We start from the raw sequence: 21,610 nt of genomic DNA on the forward strand, positions 1-21,610 counted from the left end.
ACAACAACAACAACAACAACTACTTCTTCTTCTTCTTCTTCTTCTTCTTCTTCTTCTTCTTCTTCTTCTTCTTCTTCTTCTTCTTCTTCTTCTTCTTCTTCTTCTTCTTCTCCTCCTCCTCCTCCTCCTCCTCTTCTTCTTCTTCTTCTTTTTCCTCCTCCTCCTCTCTTCTTTTTCCTCCTCCTCTTCCTCCTCTCTTCTTTTTCCTTCTTCTCTTCCTCCTCCTCACCTTCCTCCTCTTTTTCTTTCTGTTGTGGCCCCGGCATAGTTCTAAGGGTGTTGTCAACATTCACAGAAGGAATCACTGTGCTAATATCTCGTCCAGACTCACCTACTATCCTCTAGACACTGTGGTCTGTATCTTAGCACCCCAACTAGCCCTCTCCCTCCATCCTCCAACCCAAGCTAGTCGCTGAGTTTTGGTTTCTCCTCTTGTCCTTGCACGTGGCTGGGTTTGCTCTGTGTTCCTTTTCTCTCTCCATAGTCTCTCCACAGCAGACTGGTCCCTACTTCATTTGAACGGGTCAATGGAAGCAACAGCAGTCCTTGTCAGCTTAAGCGAGCAAGTGCATCCCAGTGGCCCTGGGCAGTAAAGCATCACACGGATCCCTCGACCAACATTTTCATGGATACCCGCTGTGGAGCCCTCAAAGGAGAGGGCATATGGCAGGAAGGAAGGGATAGCTCATGGCAAGCTCGCAACTTCGAAGAAAAAAAAGTGTGAATATTTATGTTGACTGTCAATTTTCTTTTGCAAACAGCATCATCCTGGTGCTTCCCCTCCCCCACCCCTGTCCAGCTGATCTCTTAAGCAGCGACTACCCCTTGCCACCACAAGCCCGCCACCCAAGTTCTAAACAGCTCAGCCCTCTCGTTTTGGAACAGATCCTGAGGTAAATCTCCATTGGAGGCAGATTCCAGGCTCCGGAATGTCACGAGCTCTGAGCCAGGGATTGAGGATGCCCCAGGGAACGAGAGGGGGCCTGGCACCCAGCCAGGCACAGCGCCCTGCTGTGTTGAAGGAAGAGAAGAGCAGCCTCCGAACTTCAGAAGCCACTTTACATGGGAAAAGATTGATCTGGCCTTCCCGTGTGCTGTTTCCATAGAAGCGGGGCTTAACCTTTTAAGTAAAGATTATAAGGCTACCTAATTCATTTAAAATTAGGCTTCGAGCATCTCAGTGCTTAATGCCCAAGTGTTTCCATGGGACTCGCTGTAGCCATTGATCCGACTGCCAGACAGAGCTGGGACTGTGACATCTACCAGGTTCTCTGCAAGAAATCTGCTTGCTTTATTCGTAAGCGTAATTTCCCGCTCGGGCATCAGCCCCGACACAGGAAGACTGGGGTAGCAATCGAGATGCGCGTGCGTTCGATTAAAGTAATTTATTGTATTTTTCCAGAATGGACATAAAGGGCATGTTGGGAGTTGAAATCACAACACAGTGTTACACACCATTTTCACAACTAGCTTTGCATTGAATTCTTTTAAAAGAACATCATAATTTTAAAAAATCTGAATATTTACATATTAATAAAACATATGTACAGAAGATTGAGGCATAATATCCACGGATACGGACTTTTTTCCTTTTTTTTTTTTTTTGCTAAGAAAGCCTATAAAAAGGTTTCTGAACAAAGCTGCACAGTACACAGTAAGTTAACACGAGTACAATGTAAACTTACGAAACACGGTTTGACTGTTACAGTTTTGATCTGTCTCTCCAGTTTGTGAATCCACCGCCCTTCTCTGTAAGTCAAACAATCCCTACCCTGCTCAAGTACTGAGAACTTCAAGCTGTCACCCAGGCTGGGAAGAAAGTGCTTTCTGAAGGTTTACAGTGCACACCCAGTTGTGAGCATATGTTCTCCCTGTACTAAAAACAAATTCACCATCATTTTAGTGAGCGAAGGGTAGTAATTCAGCTTCTCTAGTCCCCTTGAGGAGTCTTTCATTCTGGGAGGCAGAAGACTTTTTTGTTTTATCAGGACCCGCTGCAGAGTGAATGAGTCCTGGTCTGTCTGCAGCTCATCAGACCACTCGATAAAACAGACGGATTGGGGGCTGCGGGACACAGAAACCCATGGTAACTGAGCGGTAGGATAAGGGCAATTTCCAAGTGGCCCCCATAGCCTCCAAACGGAGAGAAATAAAAGGTGCATTTGCGGGGGAGATGCCTACTCTTGGGACTGACTGCAACACCTAGAGACGTTCCAGGGATATCGCCTGTCATCTTCACTAGCTGGCCTCTGGAATACTGCTCTGATCCTAGCTTTAGCGTTCTGTGTTCTGCGTGATGTGACGCAGTCCACTGGACAGGATCCTAAGTATATCCAGGTTCTATGTCCAGCTGGCCGGGTACTCCGGTCCTAGGCAACTGCTTACCCACTTCTCAGTTCTCTCACTGGTGAAGCACCACACTAAGTGTTGGCTTTAATCGGTGGCTGCAACAGTATCAGGGAAAAGGCTAAGCTTTGGTTGAGGCAGGCTTTTATCCCTGGGGTTTGGTGGATGGGAGCCACATTTGTTTTTCTTTTGCGGCTATTTTTGGCCTTGGTGTCAAGTGCCCAAGATTCGAGGCAATTTGCTTTACCTGATAAATAAGGTGTAGACGCAAGGCGTCTAAGGTATTTCCGATGCACGATTCCATTAGCAAAACAAATGTGGAGGTAAATATGTCTGTGACACATATATCCTCACAGCAAAGATTTCTTTAAAATAAACCCAGATTTCCCCCTCATATTTAGTGTTACATAAAATAGAAGGCAAGTGTGTGAGGGACCAAACAGACTGCAGAATGAACATGGAGAGAGGAAAAAACCAAAGCTGCTCAGCTGAAACTGTATTTAAAAGGCCCCACGGCTCCCAAGCAGATGGCTGGTTACTTTGAGTTATTATTATTATTTTTTTGTCATTACATCATCATAAATTATGTGAAAGTTTTTTTTTTTTTTAATTCCCTAACATCATTTATTTCGTACATCATTTGTAGTTCTCCAGTTCTGAATGTCTGTTTCGGGTCACCATGACTGAAGTCCTAAAAGACGTCACTGGCCAGGTGGGAGCTCTCCTGCCTCTCAGAACAACTGTTTCCTTCTCTAAGCTGAAGAGGGGCTAGTTAGCGCTACTTTGTAACCTCTGTCAGTCCTGGAAGAGAAGGTTTCCTCTGCATGCAGCCAAGCAATTCACAATAAAATAAATAATGTTTAAAAAGACCTTGTCTTCACACCGAGGCTGTGAACAGACAGACACAGGAAGGGGATGGCTTCTTTAGGACGGGTCACACACGCTGGATGCTTCCAGGGTAACAGCTGTAAGCATGGTTCTTTTAAAAAAAAATATTATGCCAAACTGGAGTTGTGATACCACAGGTTACAAAGAAGTCATTCCGACAAGACAAGCCACCACAGGACGCCCACACTGCAGGACCTGCAACTGCTCCATGGACCTTGGAGGAAGCAAAGAGTGTTCTAGAATGCAAGTCTAGGCAATGGAACCTGGTTCTGGGTCCTCTGGGGTCTCTCTCCTGCTGACAAACGCGTGCCCTGCAACAGAGACAAGACAATGAGGGAGACTGCACCTCTGCAGGGGAGATGCACGTTTTCTCACATGGCCGGGGCTGGGGCAGAGCAGGCAAGTCGACTGGAGGGTTTGAGGGCAGGGCACATGCCCCTCTGGGCCAGCCATCTCTGTCAAGCTACTAAGCATCAACTTTAACTGAACTAAGTGAGTAATTCCAAGAATTAGGGATGTGTTTTTCAATTAGGAATGATTTTTTTTAAAAAAAGAAACAAACAAACAAAACAAAAACAAAAACAAAACCCAAGAAAGCCCATGAGTATATATTACCATTGGAGGTGTATTGTTCAACAACAGAAAATTTGATTTGTGTGTGGTGGTGGTGGGGGACACATCAGTAACAGTTGTCTCTGAGTAGTAACAGTAAGTAAACTGTCTTACTTGTGCTTTTGAAACATAAAGATACAAAGAAGGCCAACTGAGAATGTAAACACTGAGACGTCCACACAAGTATTACTCTATCCAAATCCATAGGCTCCACCTTTAAATTGGAAAGGAATTACTTTGATTGACTTTATACAATTTTTTAAAATGTCAATTGTCCCTGGATTTCTGGGCGCAGTCTCCGATCCAGCACTGCCTCCACATCTATGCCATGGTGTGTAAGTAGCTACTTCTGTCCCTCACCCTCGTCCGAGGGCAGGAATCTGTGTGGGGTCTGGGCTGACCGCTGATGGAAAGGATCCCTGAATGGGTTAGCACCTTTTCAGCGGCCTGGTCTCTGCTGACTGTCCCAACACTTGGGGGTTAGGGGTGGGGCAAGAGGACCGGGAACTCAAAGCCAGAGGCCAACCTGGGCTACATAAGACCCCTTTTGAGACTCAACTGTATTAGCCGGGAACAAAATGTTGCCTGACCACCTGAGCGTAATTCTACCCTGATCACTTCAGGCTCACAATGACACAAGGATCTCCCCCTCCTCCCTGACACAAAATTTAAAAGAACGAAAAGACACTTAAAGTGCTAAAAGCACTGTTCGCTCTTGATGAAGGGTCAGCGTTGGTCAGCTCAGATAAACGAGGAGATGGAGATGTGGATCTCACACCTAGTTGGTTCCACAGCTCTGTTCAGTGAGGCTGAGCGCACTGCGACCGTGTGTAAGACATGGAGTTCACCCTCCGGATGGCCGTGTCGGCGCCTGTGGAGGGGTGATCTGCAGCGATGCAGACTAAGAAGAGTGCCAGATTTTTAATTTTACTCTGGAAGGCAACCAGGAAGCCCTATCAAGATTACTTAACTTGAAACTTAAAATCTGAGACCCTATCTGTGACCTCTTCCTTACTTTTCCAAAAGGATGAATACTTTAAAATCACACACAAGGCTGTCCAGTGGTCTGTATATCTAACAATAGTCTTTTTTTAATCACCTCATATTCCTGGGGCAGAATTTAAGAAAGGAATAGAGGCAATGAACTTAAACAAGTGGACTTTGGGTAGACTGAATCATTATACATATTAAGGCTGAGCCACTGAAATGGAATCCTAACGTCCAAGTCTACGGGGATCTTTAAGAAACACGCAGAGAAGGGCTGCCTTTGGCCTAGGTATAACAAAGCTCTGTGCTAGAAGGGTTGGGACTCAAGGGGATGGGGCCCAACCAGGCTATCACCAGCTATAACACCTTGGAAAAGTCATCTAGTGTTTCTAGGCCTCAGTCTCCCCCACTCCCTTGAAAGAAAAGGGCAGGAGAAAAAGGAGATATTGGCCCAAGTGAGCTCCAAAGGTCCCTTCACTTTCCAATTTCTTGGGAGCTTGTCATTCCCGTAGAGCTCCTCTAGTATTCCCCGGGCTGCTTTTTCCTCTGAAACCTCTCTGCCGCTATCTTTAGACAGTTAAATGCAAGGGTGTAATTGCAAGATGCATGGTCTTCAAATGATAAAGCAAAAGCCCACTGTGTCATCTGATACAGAGGACAGCTGCTACAGATGCCCAGGGGACAAGAACAAATGTATGATGTCCCTCCCCAAGGGCTCTGAACCACAATTTCATTACTGTGATTAGTCTTTCCTGCATCTGCTGGGAATGGGTCAAAGGTGAGAAGAGTAGGATCGGTATGAGTCATCCTGATATTCAGAGAAGGGTAAGGAGCCCTAACGATCACATACCCACCCTCCTGACTCCATACACTCCTGTGTATGGAAACATGGAAAAACGAGGAGAGCTCCCTTCTAGAGAACTACTGTAGAACCTAAGAACTGGCTGTAGGCAGGTTTTTGTGCTCCATGTGACAAATGTATTTGTCCCTTGGCTTGTTGCTTGACTATTCAAGGCAGAGAATACAAGGTATGATTTACACTGGGGGGCGGGGGGCAGCTTCTGGCAGCTCTAAATTCACCTGAGCTTTGCTTTAGTAAACTCTAAGGTGTGTGCCAAGGTTTCTGAGCCTCAAGACCCTGAAGTCTTGGAGTTCATGGTCACAAGACCATGTGACTAGTAGGGACTCTGCCAAGATTTCCTGCAAACACACTCCACTCCACTCACATTTTCTGAATTTGACACTGAATTGAGGTTTTTATAGTTTAAGGTATTTTTTTTTTTTTTTGGACTGTCTGAATTTTGTGGAAGGAATCTTCAGGCAATCTTTGAAGGACAGTCAAATGGGAGTCCTGAGACCAAGCGGGGGATTAGTGCGGGGAGATTGTCTGACATGAGGCTGACTGGTCAGGCACCTATTCTACTCTTGGGTGTGAACTCACGCGAGGGCAGGAGGCCGGGATCAGAGGCATCACATGGAGTCCTGCGTGAGTCTGGAATCAACTGAACACAGCTGAGCAGAGAATGTGTCAGGACTCTGTTGCATTTGCTGACCTGGTTCACACCGGCTGGGCTGGCTTATTCAATCACACTTAAAAAACACAGAAACCACTACGTGAAGACTGCGGGTGCCTACCTCTCAAAGGCCTCTGGTGGAACAAGACAAAACGGGCCTGACTTTGGTCACAAAGTTGACAATCCTGGTTTAAAGCTAAATGTTGTTTTTAGGTCAAAAATGCTTTTTAATGTCTAAAGGCTCTGCCGGGTGGCATCTTGTGGTACTAACCCCTTAGGATTTGCATTTCTGAGACATTTATGAATATAAAATGGGGTGTAAGAAAAATGTTGTTTTTCATATTCAATGTGAAAACAGATCTGAACCTAGCCCCCCCCCCCCCAAGACACTCTGAATGTGAGGGGTGGGTCTATTACAGAAGCTGCCGGCTCACAATGCAGAAGAACGCATCCCTAATGGTGAAGCATTTTCAATGCAAATGGTTCCTTGCAGCAGGCGATGAAATGTAAATGTGTTTTACCTGTTGGGGGTAGAGAGATGCCATCCAGTCTTTCATCACCGTCAGCTACCTCTGCTGGTTACAAACAGAAAACACAAATCTCATTAGTTGTAGGAGCGCATATGGGAACACAATGAAAACAACTCCAGCGTCCTTCTCCCCGTTCCCTTCACAGGTCTGAGCGTCATTATTTGAACATGATTTCATTTGGATGGTCCCGACAGGGAGCCAACCTTCCTGTATTAAAAACGTGGGAATTCTCCCGATTGTATTTTATCAATCAGGGGTGATTTTGGTTCATTTCCTTTTACTTCATAAGCCCAAGCCAATGGCCAGCGGCAGGGTTTAACCGTACACTGAAAGCAGGTAAGTTACTGCCTTCTGGCCGTAGGACTGCACACACACACACTCTTCCCCCCCCCCCCCCCCAGAGGGCCACTCACAGCAGGAATTCTCAGAAAGAACTTTTCTTTGGAGCTGCCTGGTTTCTGGAGCTGTCAGTCCTGGATCCATTTAGTCATGAAGGAATCCGCAGAGAGAGAGAATACGTATTTCTTCAAAAGATCCTCCCTTTTTGATTTCAGATATGAGCCTTGCTAGTCTGATATGGGTTTCAGTCTCCTTGGGGGTTTTGCAAAGGTGACCCTTCTTTGGACACACAACACACACACACACACACACACACACACACACACATACACACACACACACTCACCTACTAAAGCAAAGAGAAGGGCTCATAGGCCTGTTAACTCAAGGCAGTGAGTCTCCCCTAATAGGCTAGGGACGGAGGAAACATTTGTATATGGCGCCTGGGATAATTCTGGTGGTGTCCTCTCTGTCCTGCCCATATCCCATGGTTCCTGCTGACTGCAGAGAAGAGATAGAACAGTCAAGGACCGTTCTAGTTGCATGAGAGTAGAGACCACTAACAAAGATATAATATGGGCTGGAGAGATGGCTCAGCGGTTAAGAGCACTGACTGCTCTTCCAGAGGTCCTGAGTTCAATTCCTGTCAACCACATGGTGGCTCACAACCATCTGTAATGTGATCTGATGCCCTCTTCTGGTATATCTGAGGACAACGACAGTACTCATATAAATAAATATTCCAAAAAAAGATATAATATTTAATAGTGTGGCCGAAAGAGAAATGGTAGGATTGCGCATGGTGATTTACAGAAAAGATGTAAGACTATGAAAGTTCTCTAGATAAAAAGAGAGGCATTTAGGCATTCTAGTTGGACTCTGGGTATGTGTGTGCAACTGCACGCACGCCTTTGCTGGCACACACAAGAGGACCCAGGTTGTGGTCAGCTGTCTTCCTCTTTCTCCATATAATTATCTGGGGAGAAGTTCTCTCACTGAACCTGTAGCTTGCAGTCCTAGCTAGACTAGCAGGCAGAGAAGCGTAGGACCCGCCTGTCTCTCCAGATATCCTAGAGCTGGGGTTACACCCATACAGCATCCCATCTGCCTGGGGCCAGGTTAGAAGAGGGCATTAGAGCTCCTGGGGCTGCAGTTATAGCCTGCTGTGAGCCACTCGGTGGGTACTGGGAATTGAACCTAGGTCCTCTGGAAGAGCAGCCAGTGGTCTTAATTGCTGAGCCTAATCTCTCTGGCTCCTACGTAGACTTCTTATGTGCAGGCCTTTATGTGTGCTTTTGTCAGAACAGAACATATCTGACCTCAATACATGTAAACAGTTATACATAAATTGGTGTACACTGGCTGCATGTGCAGAGCCAAGTGTCGTGGCTGAGGAACGTTCGTGTGTGTTAATTAAAACACCTGTCTGTAACAACAAGCTCACGGCTGCCTTTCTCTGGCAGTGATCAAGTTGTAAAAATTGGAAAAGACTGAGCAGGTCCAATAAAAATTTAGTAGCAGTGACAGCTTTACTCCTGGATCTAACGCAAACAATAAATTGTGATTTCAGCTCCGAGGAAGTAATCTAATAAAAATGATAAAAATCCACACTGGGATTGGAATTCTAGTTATAGAAAAAAAAATGATTACATGTGATGAGAGCCCCAAATGAAGTTGTTTGGATTTGCATAACGACCTTTGCAATCTTGTGGGGCACCGCTTTCTCCTACAGCCCGTGCCCACTTCCCTGAGCAGTGATCTGATTAGCTAGGCCCAATCAGAGTCTGCACCCCACTCCAGGAACTGAGCCAAATATGACAAACAGGGCTGTGGAAGTTGTGGAATATCTTTAACACACTGTCCATATTACCATTTTGATGGAAAATAATCAAGATGAGAAACCCAAGAGCCAGTCACATTATAGGTCCTGGCTCTTCCGGGAAGGACAAGTGGTTCTCGCCATCTGTTAGCTGGGGTTGCACCCTTGTGCTACTGAGAAGGAAGCGTACCAGTGTTTCACACACAGACACAAACTCTGTCTTCTGTGGCCAGGGTGCCATCCTTTTGGTCTGGCTTGTCTTGTCTTAAGAGTCAGCTTCCTTCCCAGTGGTCAAGGTAGCCTACTTGACACATCCTAAGTATCCAGTTAGAGCATTCGTGTAGACCTGCCGATCAAACGTTCAGATCAATCTCCTGAGCAAATGAGCGAAGGGAGTCACAGGAAAGAAGGCACCGGGGACCAGGCAACCGTTTGGGTCTCTTTCTGGAGAAATAGCCACGTGTGTGTGTGTGTGTGTGTGTGTGTGCGCGCGCGCGCGCGCGCGTGTGCATGCGTGTAGGAATGTTTGAGATGAAAATTATCAGCAGAAACGCTGTGATGTGTAACAAACTGTCAATGGCCAGTTTGAATAAGGATGGGGAACACAGAGGGGACATCCCTTCTGTGTGCTGATGTGTGTGCTGAAGGGAAGAGTGAAAGTTGAGAAAGACCCTGGTCCCAGAATCCGACAAGATCTGCAGCCTCCTGCCCTGGACTGGGCCTGTGTTTGACTCCTTGGCTCCTCGATGGCAGTACTGTTTTGGGAGGTTGTAGAACCTTTAGGAGGCTTAGATGGCAGATGTAGGTAACTGGGAACTGGCTGGTTCTGGTTGGTTCCAGCCCTAGCCTCTGCGTTCTGTTTTGCGGAGAGGTCAGGAGATGAGGAGTCCTAATTACATGCTCTGGCCATCAGTCACCTCCCTCATCATGATGAACTTTCTCTTACCATGAACCACAGTAAAACCTCCCTTGATTTGCCTTTGCCACATACCCTCTCACAGTGATGAGGAATCCACACGGGTAACACGGTGAAGGTACCAGAAGAAGAAATTTAAACTAAACTTATTTTCATCTTGTGGTTCAGTTAAGACTGTCTTTTTTTCCCTCATAGGGATAGCCTCCTCCTGACTTTCTAGGACTCCTAGCTTTAAAGGTTTTCTTAAGACTTGAAATTTTCAGATCCTCAAGGCCTTTCCTCCAGAGGTGAAGGCCCTGGTACACGAAAGCCCAGTCAGTTCCCCGTAGTCGCTATAGCAATACAACTGGGGATGTCAGTAGTCTGAGTCCAGACAGTTCCTTTCCTCAGACTCCCAAGAAGATGAGGCACATTTCCCGTCCGTTCCCACCAGTCTCAGGAAACAGGGTGGGAGCAGAGCTCCATGCACAGGCATTTGCTGGCCCACCTAAGGTCATTCAGCTGCAGTGCAGGTCTGGGAGGACCGTGTGAGAGGAGCAGAATCAGGAAGGAGGCTGACTGGTGGGTCACTGCTGAGGCTAGATTGATGTCTGGTTTGTTTTTTTTTTTTTAAATCATGACTCACTTCAGATTTCTCTCAAATCTGAATATCTGGGGTCAACCATTTCCCCTTTCAAATGAACAGGATGGAAGTCCTTATGTATCTAACAGTTGGGCCATTCAAGGCAGAAGCCAGGAACCACAAGCCGATGCCATGCTAACTGGCAGAGATGCCTCTTAGGCCTCAGGCTCGGAACCTGCTTTGCCTGTAAACCCAAACTAACCCATCTCTGCTCAGTTGGGGACTGTGTTCCAGGAAAGCCTAATGGGCCACTTGTAGGTCTTTCAAATGTTGCTTTCCTCTTTCCTTTCTCCTTTTTATTTCCTATTTTAACCCCTTCCAGGAGTGGGAGGGGGTGTAAAGTCATACAGGGGAGGGGGCTTTTGTGATGTTATGTGGGGGAGAAGACCCTGAAGAGCCGAGTTAGTAGGAGGTTAATGTGCTGTCCACACTGATGAAGTGAGGCCACAGGGTGTGATAGACTCTGACTCTCTGGAGGACCAAGTGAGAGAAAGGAGACTGGGAAGGACTTAACAACAGCTGGAAGGGGGAAGGGGTCTAGAGAAACTGTTGATGGAGTACAATTAGGGGACTCTGATATGGTGACCACAGAGTGACACTAGGGACATGTCCACCAATGGGTCTACAGTGGGTAGAATAAACCTTTGAGCTTTAACTGAGAAGACAGCAGTGTTCTTCAGGAGTTCACATTTTGGCTAGAAAACCAGGGTGTTCATGTGGCACCGTGGTGTTACTGATGGTTTACTCATTCCTCTCCAGAGTCAGTCCTGTCTCACACTATGTCATAGGAGCAGAGCCTGCTCTCAGGAAATGGGAAAGGGACTCTACAGGCAACAGAAACCTGCTGACACCTCGACAGAAGGCTTCAGGGCAAGGGAGGCGCTGCAGTGCTTGGGAAAGCTGGAGACAGCAGCCAGTGTTAGTACCAGAGAGAAGGCCAGCTTGACTGCAGAGCCTGAGGCCGGAGGACAGGGCTGCACTGGGAAGGATTCAGCTGACCTGCACCTGTTAGAGATGACTGTGGTCTCAAGGTGTCCCTCAAAGGTGCTGTGTCCCAGCTCAGTCCCCAGTGCAGCAGAGCTGGCAGGAGAGCCTGGTGAGAGGTGGTCAGGCAACAACCTTGCCCTGCCTTTGAGAGTGGGTTATATTGTCACTGAGGAAGGGTGACTTCACACACACACACACACACACACACACACACACACACACACACCATACACACACACACCATACACACACACACACCCATACACACACATGTACACACATGCACACACACATACACCCATACACACATACACATATACACACACAAACACATGCACATATACATTCGCATATATATACACACATTAACATATATATACACAAATGCATACACATGCACACATACACATGCACACACACATACACACATATATATACACCCATACACACACATATATATATACACCCATACATCCATACATACACACACACATACATATACCCATACACACACACACACACACACACATATACCCATACACACACACACACAGAGCTTTCCTCTGTCTCACTCTTACTTTATCTGTGTCTCTGTGTCTTTCTGCCATGGGTTGATCCAGCAAGAAAGCCCTCAGTCTTGGATTTCTGGCTTCCAGAACTGTGAACCAGCCAAGTTCTGTCCGTGAAAGTGAATCAGACTGGGATGTTCTGCTCTGAGCGTCAAACACTCGGAGATTCACTGTCACAGCTCTCCATAACCTCTTAAGTGAGGAGCAGCTCCGTCCCCAAAGCCTACCTTCCGAACTGTCTCTGCTCCAGCCTCACAGATTCCCAAAGCCTGCTGTCAAGACAATCTAGGCTTTATTTTCACTTGACTGATAAGAATCACGCATAAGTTTAATAATAATAATAAAAAGAAATAAGTAAAGTCATGTGACAAGGCAGTTCCTTTCTGTAGGATCAAACACTAGTGCACAAATGTGGTTTTAGCTTTAATTGTCAGTGTAACTGAGCGAGTTGTGCTTTGGAAGAACCCAAGGCACTGTTTAGATCAAGTGGCCTGTGGGAGTCTGCCTTATTCATGTGGAAGGATCCACCCTCAACGTGGACAGCACTTCCTAGGGCTGCCCAGGTTAAAACCACAGGGCTGAGTTCTTTTCCTCTTTTGGCCTTAGGTCTCCCAGGTGACTTCCTCTACTTTGTGGCCTTTGGTGCTGACTCCATGCTGACATCAGAAGCAGCTTCTTTCAAATTCCAATGTGGGCTGAGTCTGTACTCTCCAGGGATCCCCAGGCCTTCACTGAAACCAGGACTGCAGGGGTCTCTAGCTCCACGGCCTGGGCAACTCCTGGGCTCTGAGCCCCTCCATTGTTGGACTACTCTGACCAATAGAAGTTGAAAGCAAGCAATAAATTCTCTTTTAATTAAAAAAAACCCACATATTTATGATATACAACATGTATGAATTATCTGTGAATTACACTTTATTAAAATATGTGATGTGAACTCAGATATTCCTGAGTATATTATAATAACATTATTAGTCATGTCACATCACTCTTACTCCGTGTCTAACTGAAATTTTGTTCCTTTGCCTCGAATCTTCCCAGACCGCAGGCTCCTGTGACTGACTACATGCTGCACTCTACTTCTGGGAGCCCTCCCTTGTCAGATTCCTCAGCGAGGTTCCATGGCACTTGTGTTCCTGACCTGGTTTACTCCATTTAGCATAAGGCTCACCCGCCCATGTTGATGCAAACAAGTGAATTCCTTCTTTTTCAAGGTTCAAAAGCATTTGGTTATGTATGTACAGCACGTTTTCATTATTACTCAATCTACTGAAGTGGATGCTTATGGTGATTATATATTTTAGAAGCTGTTAGGAAAAAGTACTTCAGTGAATGCAGGGATGCAGATGTCTCTTTAACACACTGGGTGTGTTTGGGGATACACCAGAAATGATTCAGTGGGTCATGTGTGTGTGTGCGTGTGTGTGTGTGCGCGCTATGTGGGGCCAGAGCACAATCTCAGAAATGAGTTCAATAGGTCCTGTGTATATGTGTGTGTATGTGTGTGTGTGTATGTGTGTGTGTGCTGTGTACTGTGTGTGTGTATGTATGTGTGTATGTATGTATGTGTGTGCTGTGTGTGTATATGTGTGTGCTGTGTACTGTGTGTGTGTGTGTGTGTGTGTGTGTGTGTGTGTGTGCTGTGTTGGGCCAGAGCACAATCTCAGGTATTGTGTTATTTAGGTGCTGTCTCTTACTGGCTTGGTATTCTTCAAGCAGGCTAAGACACCTGGCCAGCCCACCCTATGAATCCAGCGCTGAGATTACAAGGGCATGCTACTTATTTTTTTTAAAGATTTATGTATTTATTATATATGAATACACTGTGGCTGTCTTCAGACACACCAGAAGAGGGCATCAGATCTCATTATAGATGGTTGCTGGGAATTGAACTCAGGTCCTCTGGGAGAGCAGTCAGTGCTCTTAACCACTGAGCCATCTCTCCAGCCCACATACTACTAATCTATTATTCACTTATTTATATTCTTGCCTGGGTTTTGAGAAGCTCTAGTGTTTGCATGATAAGCATCCTACCAGCTGAGCTGTCCCCTAAGGCCTGACTTTTATTGTTTTTGAGGAATCCTGATATTGTTTTGATAACATATATACTAATGTACATAAAATTTATAAATAGATTGTATAAATAAAATTTATAAATACAATTATAAATAAATTTATAGATAAAAGTATAAATATCTTATAAAACTTAAGAGATTTGTGATCTAGTAGAGATAACCATTCTTGGATGATAGGAAAAAATCAATCCCAAGGAAATTCTAGCTGTAAGGTGGTGCACTGTCAGATTCAAGAGGCTTGAGGCTCGATGACCGAATCTAGATAGTCACAATCCAGCTGCTGTTCCCTGTGCCTAGGAAAATCGCTGCCAAACTGCCAGTGCTCAAGTTTTAAACACACACCTAAACACACACACACACACACACTCACACACTCACATACTCACACACATGTAAACACACACACATACACAGATACACTCACACACACACAAGTAAACACACACACTCACACACATACACACACACACTCACACACACAAACTCACACACACTCACACACTCACACACATGTAAACACACACACATACACAGATACACTCACACACACACAAGTAAACACACACACACACACACTCACACACATGTAAACACACACACACACATACACAGATACACTCACACACAAAGTAAACACACACACACTCACACACATACACTCACACACACACACTCACACACTCACACACATGTAAACACACACAGATACACACACACAAGTAAACATACACACACACTCACACACATACACTCACACACACACACACACTCACACACACAAACTCACACACACACACGCCCTTTAAATTTCCAATTTGATGTGGTGTTTCTGACAGGATGAATTTTGCTTTTTTTTTTTAAATTTCTGAAACAGGTCCTGGAACTCACTATGTAGACCAGGCTGGCCCAAACTCGAGGAGATCCTTCTGTTTCTATCTCCTGTGCTGGTATGGAGGGTATGCACCTTCCCATCCACTGTCTTTTTCTTCTTCTTTTTTCATTTTAAACTTTGAGGAATTAGTCCTTTTAAAAACTCATGTAGATATAACCACAAAAGACTCAGTTCTACACGTGAAGCACATTACACCACAGGTGACGTTAGTAATCTTTCCCCTTGGGGCTATTAAAAGCAAATGGCCGACATCGTTTTTACTATTCTTACTATTACTATTACATCTCTACTACTTTTAATATCATAAGACAACTTTAAAGATTCACTGGAGCCAACACAGCACATTACACAGAACATCTCCTTCTAGCGTCAGAAGACGCTCGATGCCCGAGCGAGAAAGCACTGTGCGTCTGTCATAAAAGTTCAGTAAAGGGGCTGGGGATTTAGCTCAGTGGTAGAGCGCTTACCTAGGAAGCGCAAGGCCCTGGGTTCGGTCCCCAGCTCCGAAAAAAAGAACCAAAAAAAAAAAAAAAAAAGTTCAGTAAGGCACCGTCCCCGATGACTCCTCCACAGCTTGTTCATACCTGAGCCTCTTTTCAACCTTCTTCTGGCCAGTTTAATCTGGTCCTGTAGAATCTGTACCCAGTCTCGTGGGCCGGGAAGTTTGTCCACGTGATTCGCAGTACAGTAGTTTTCTGTAAAGACTGAAAGAGAACACCGAATGCTACTAAACACGTTCGCAACAAAGGGGTGAAGAGCAAAACACGAACATAGTCCCAAGGAGAAAACAAGTCTGTGTCTTCTGCCGCTCCTTTCCTGGGGCTGGGAATTTGACCTGAACACACGCACAGGCCAAGCATGTGCTCTACTACAAGTTACTTCCTCGGCCCTGAAGTGAATTTCTACGGATACCCGACACAGAGGAATGGCCCCACAGACTCATAGCTTTGAATGCTTGGCCCACAGGGAGTCACTATCAGGAAGTTTGGCCTTGTCGGAGTAGGCGTGCCCTTGTTGGAGAAAGTGTGTCGCTGTGGGGGAGAGCTTTGAGGTCTCCTATGTTCAAGCTATGCCTAGTGTTTCAATCTCCTCCTGATGCCTGCGAATCAAGATGTAGAACTCTCAGTTTCTCCCCTAGCACCATGCCTGCCTGCACGATGCCAGGCTTCCTGCCATGATGATAATGGACTGAACCTCTGAACCGGGAAGCCAGCCCCAGTGAAATGTTGTCCTTTAAAAGAGTTGTCATGGCCTTGGTGTCTCTTCACAGCAATGGAAACCCTACCTGAGACAATCCTCCACAGCGGCACTGGTTTTTATGGTAAAGATGGCCGACAGCTGAGCCCTGGCTACACACGATGGCTGATGCTTCAACAAGGAACTGGTTGGGAACACTAAGCAGTTTGTGCGGAAACTGATCTTCTTTTGTGTACATGTGTCTGATGGGAAAAACATGTTTCATATAGCTCAGTCAGGTCCACTCATGACAGAGCTGAGAATGAGTGTTAAACGACTTCGTCTGTGTTGTTAATTTAAAATCGAGGGCAAAATTACACAGAGATGTTCTCACAATGATCCCTACGGACTCCGTAGTCACCTTAATACTGCTGTCCATCTCACTGAAATCCTAAGACTCAGTCCAGGCAGGAATCAACACCCTGCACACTGCATTAGACATGAGGAAAGACTTGCCCTAGTAAACCACAGAGAGTCACAGGGCAGGGCCAAAGAGAGACAGGACAGTGACCCCAGGAAAGTCACGCAGTGTGTGACCACATGTGACGTGCTCGGTTGACATTTCTGTTCTCGAGCACTCTTCGACCCGCCTTTTTACCTCGCTGCCCGTGGGTCAGTAAGCGGCCGCGTCGCACTGCCTCCGTGGTATTTAAAATATTGGTAATTTCAATGTGTTAAAAGGTCTCTTTCAAAAATAAATGGCAAAGGAAAATATTGACAGATGTAACCATACAAAAATTGAAATCCCCATTCAGTGAAAAGCAAACACCTTAAAAGAGCTGTGAGACCTGGCCACACTCTATATGCTGCAGAATGTTCAATAGCTTTAAAGAATGCACTCATATAAAAGAGTGACTTCAATAGTCCCTGTAGATCAATAGTGTATTTGAAGCATAAAATACTAGGGAAAAGGCTCCGCTAATATGTAAATCAAAGAACTGCAAGGCACATGTTGTATACTTGTCCTGTGCTGGAAAAATAATGTCAAAAGGGCTGTGTAGCAAAACTGTGGTATTACTACTACACTAGCAGCATTAGACTGGGGATTTTTTTTTTCTTTTTTTCTTTTTTTTTTCGGAGCTGGGGACCGAACCCAGGGCCTTGCGCTTCCTAGGTAAGCGCTCTACCACTGAGCTAAATCCCCAGCCCCAGACTGGGGATTTTTTATTGGGAAATTCTTAAGGAAATAGAGAAGGAGGAAAGAGGTTGGATGTGTAAACTCAGACGCAAGCAGTCCAGTTGTGTAGAAGACACCAGGCACGGAGAAGACAGCCCTGCAGGCTGGAGGAGAGATGGGGATCCCTTTTGGAAGTTAAGACTTGTCCCAGTTAGTCAAGCATCTAGGGTGGGTGAGTGACAGCCTGTGGTTGGGTGCGTGAAGTAACAGATGAAGGGAAGGCACATGAGGTGAAGGTATAGACCTGGGCAAGCTGTTTATGGAGTGTCCCCCTGACATGGCCAGCAGAAGGACAGAGGGAGAGGTACAGCGAAAGAAGCCGGGCTAAGACACTGTTAGTCTGGGTCTGTGGGGACCAGCTCCGGCACCCTGGAAGACAATCATATAGCTGATACATTACCTATGATGAGTGCTATCAATATATATTTGTTTATGAAATCATCACAGGGAAAAATTCTACATGCTTGGTTTTATTGCCATTGGTTTGTGAGACAGTGTTTCTTCTCTGCATAGCCCTGGCTGTCCTGAAACTTGCTCTGTAGACCAAGGTAGTTCAAGGCTGGCCTTGAACTAAGAGAGCCACCTATCTCTGCCTGCCACGTGAGAGGATCAAAGGTGTGCGCCACCAGAGGTCTACACATTTAAAACCTGTACTTTACCGCTAAGCTATGCTGCCAGTACCAAAGATTTTCCGTCTTAATTTTTTCCTCGACTGCCTGCCTGGCTAAGCCTGTAGATGCTAAACTCATTGGACATGAAGAGCCCGTTGTACACATGGGAGTTAAAACGATAAACAGAAAAACTGGTAAGAAGAGAGAACATACAGAAGGGAGGGCACCGGACAGCATAGATTGTGGAGACCACCAAGAATAAATACGGAGACAGAGAAGCCCACTAAGAAGACCAGAATGACCGCAAAGCCAGGGATTCAGGCAGAAAGCCTTCTCAAGGCTCACAGGGGGCTCCAGAGCATTAGTGAAACAGAGGCTTGGCAAAGGTCTGCTGAGAGTCATTGCGGGAAGAGCCACCAACATCTAGACACACCTGAGCTCAGCAGGGAGGGAGGAGGACAGGGAGGAGGAAGGATGGTTTGTAGGTGGTGGGAGCAGGCAGCAGGGTTGCTGAGCACAGGATACATGAGAACGGAGGGAATGAGGAACCATTCTGGAGGAACTAGGGGTGAAGGGATACAAGACTGAAGTACAGCGGTCATCTTTGAACCAGAGGGGAGGCCAGAGGTTGGGGATACTGACAAGAAGTGGCTTTAACTTGAACTGACAAGAAAGTCTCTAGGCCGGAGGCTCCAGGCCCTGAAGACTCAGTGGTGAGGCATCATGGAGACAGAGAGTGTGGGAAGGTTTGGAACTGTAGACAACGGGCAAGTGCCAGACTGAGGACAAGCACTAAGGCTTGAAACAGTGAATGGGGTGGAGCCGTCTCCTGAGGGGGGGGTCTGGGTGGGAGGGATGGACTGGTGTTAGCATTAGCTAAAGGAGCTCGGCAGCGGGATGGAGATTTAAAGCACGTGGAGACGTCAGGAAAACGAGAGCAGAGGGGGCTGACAGACAGACTGAGACGCTATACAGATCAGTAAATGGAGATATCAGTGGGTCAGCAGGCGAGGGTTAGACAGCCGTCGGAACATCTAGAACCATGCTCTGGAGGGATGCTGGAGTGTAAATGGCAATGGTAGAAGAGACATATGGAAGGATGCTGAGCTGTGCTGGCTGAGTGGGTACCAGAAGGCAAAAGTGGACGGCATTGACTAGAGATGGTTGTGAGCCACCATGTGGTTGCTGGGAATAGAACTCAGGACCTCTGGAAGAGCAGTCGGTGCTCTTAACCACTGAGCCATCTCTCCAGCCCGAGCAGGAAGTCTTAATTAACAAAACATATTTAAAGAAAAAGGACTTCTTTATAATTAAATGCCCACGATAACATTTACAAATGGAAAGACTGTCAAAAGGTGCCTGAAGTTCTGCTTTAATAAATAAAATTAAAAAACAACAACGATGCATTTGCATCTAGTATTCTATTCATTTAAATGAAAAAGCATACTGCAAAAATGACCGAGTAGACTGCCTTCTGAGGTAAACATCTTTCCACTTATGATGCTGTGTACACAATTAACTTCCATAGCAACCTCCTTTCTTAAGATTGTGAAATGCTTCTGCCCAAATTATCACACATTAGCAAGTTGTGCTTCCAAATAACAAAGGAGACCTCGGCTGTGCCGATGCCCAATGGCTCCCTGTGCACCAACAGCCAGTTCAGAAGAACTGAAGGGAAGGTTGTGCAAAGTTCTCTCTCATCCCATGAGGGGCTGCAGTTCAGAGAGTTACAGTCTAACCTTGAGCTCAGTCACTCATCATTCACTCAAAAAGGCAGCAGTTCCTGTTAATTTTTTCTTCTTTCAGTTAAAACTTTTCTGCTTTCAATAGAAAAATGCTAGAAAAATCACCATCCCCTGGGCCTGTGACTAAGACCTTTGAAGGCACAGCACGGGCTTTAAAAAAAAAAAAAACCAAAAACCCGCCTACAGAAACAAATACTTCCACTGGGCACATTACTGACATTCTGGCCCATGGATTACATCCAAACTTCAAAGGGACTTTTAACTAGAATTTACCTATTGAAGATGAAATTCTATTCTCTCCATTACAGTCACAGACGAGACCTCAGAACGAGGCCAAAAGATTGTCATGGCGCTCATGTGAGAGCCTCGGATGTGCTACATGAATAGAGGTATGGAGTAAGCAGAATATATTTTGCTATCGGAATCCATAGCTAAAGGTCAGGCTATTTTCCCAGTAACACTTCCATTAGGAGTAATGATGTGAAAAGTACCATTGCATTAATGTGCTGGGTTTCCTACTACGTTAATAGTGGGTCATTAAGAATCATAGTAGGATAATTTGCATTCATCCTCGGAATGCAGTAGGTTCTAAAGAGAAATCTCCCTCCTTCCTATTTTAATGCATCAAGGAGAAAGGAGGGCTCATTTTAAACGAGCCCAAATAATCTGGGCAAGTGGAATGAGACCAACGATTAAACCAAATAAAAGAGTTTAACATCTACTTTGCTTAATATAATTTGAGATCCCAAGGCGCAGAGAGTAAGTTAAAGTCACCGGGGAGATGACAAATGTTTGAGTAGACTCATACATGAATAATGACTTTCCCAGATGCTTGCATTCATTTGAGCCGTGCCCTTTAATTGTTTATAAATCATGAATAGGCTTGTGGTGGCTGAGCAGATCTTTCCCTGCGATGTGGCTTTTAATATAATCGTCAATGAGCTGGGTTCTGGGGAGCGTGTCTGATAATCCAAACAGAGCAGACTGGCCACGGTCCCCCAAACCAAGTTCAAGGGACTGCTTACTTGCATTTTTTTTTCTGTATTGGAGTAGCAGAGTAGGGCGTGGTCTTCTAAAGAACATCACTGGGCCACGCACACACTGAGGAGTGGGAGATCTGTAGAGATTTGGTCTCTCTGTGGTTTAAGAATTCAAGCCAGCAGGGATGGTAACCCTTTCAACCCTACCATGACTCAGTCATAACTCAAGCTGCCAAATGGGGACAAAGGTTTGTATGGAGAGGATGGGAAACGTGGGTCTCCAGTGGATGTCAAACTCCTTAAGCCTTGAGGGGACAACAGTATTTGTAGTAGAGTCTCAACTGGGGGCCACTTGTGGCCAGGGCTGCTCAAAAGCAGAGTGAAATCTCAGGCATTGGAAGTAAAGACACTCATTCCCTTCTCATGGCCTCCAAGTCTGTTTTCTTAAGGCTATCACTTTAGACTTTCCCTGTGCTAAGTAAGCCATTCATATAGCTCATTCCATCTTCACAATAACCAGTAGGGTGGGTATTGTCGTCTTAATGACAGATGACAAGATCCAAGTATGTGCAAGTTTTAAATACCTGACTTGAGGCCGCACAGCCAGAAAGGATTGTTTTCTATAGAAATTACTGGGTTCTTTAAAGCTCCGATTTTGTTGATGAGCATATAAGTATTGTAAGGGAAAAGCAGTCAGATCCCCAGCAGAAGCAAAGCGATGATTAAGTAATTATTTCCACGTCAAAGACGAGAATGCTGATGCTA

General features: G+C 45.7%; 1 protein-coding gene across 8 annotated transcripts in view; it reads right to left on the minus strand.

Annotated features, from left to right (window-relative positions):
• Nucleotides 1-1,370: 1,370 nt before the first annotated feature.
• Bend7 (BEN domain containing 7) overlaps nt 1,371-21,610 on the minus strand; it is an 83,080-nt gene continuing 62,840 nt past the window's right edge. For 4 of the 8 annotated variants that reach the window (XR_015640912.1, XR_015640911.1, XM_087591180.1 and 1 more), the window contains 3 exon segments: nt 15,681-15,800; nt 6,869-6,919; nt 1,371-3,545 (listed from right to left, as the gene is read on the minus strand). Coding sequence is in view for 4 of the 8 variants with exons in the window: in XM_087591180.1 (XP_087447306.1) it covers nt 3,484-3,545; nt 6,869-6,919; nt 15,681-15,800 (233 nt within the window). In the remaining 4 variants the exon portion in view is untranslated. 8 annotated transcript variants of the gene reach the window in all.

Source organism: Rattus norvegicus, chromosome 17, assembly GCF_021556685.1.
Source record: "Rattus norvegicus strain SHRSP/BbbUtx chromosome 17, alternate assembly SHRSP_T2T, whole genome shotgun sequence".
Classification (NCBI taxonomy): Eukaryota; Metazoa; Chordata; class Mammalia; order Rodentia; family Muridae; genus Rattus; species Rattus norvegicus.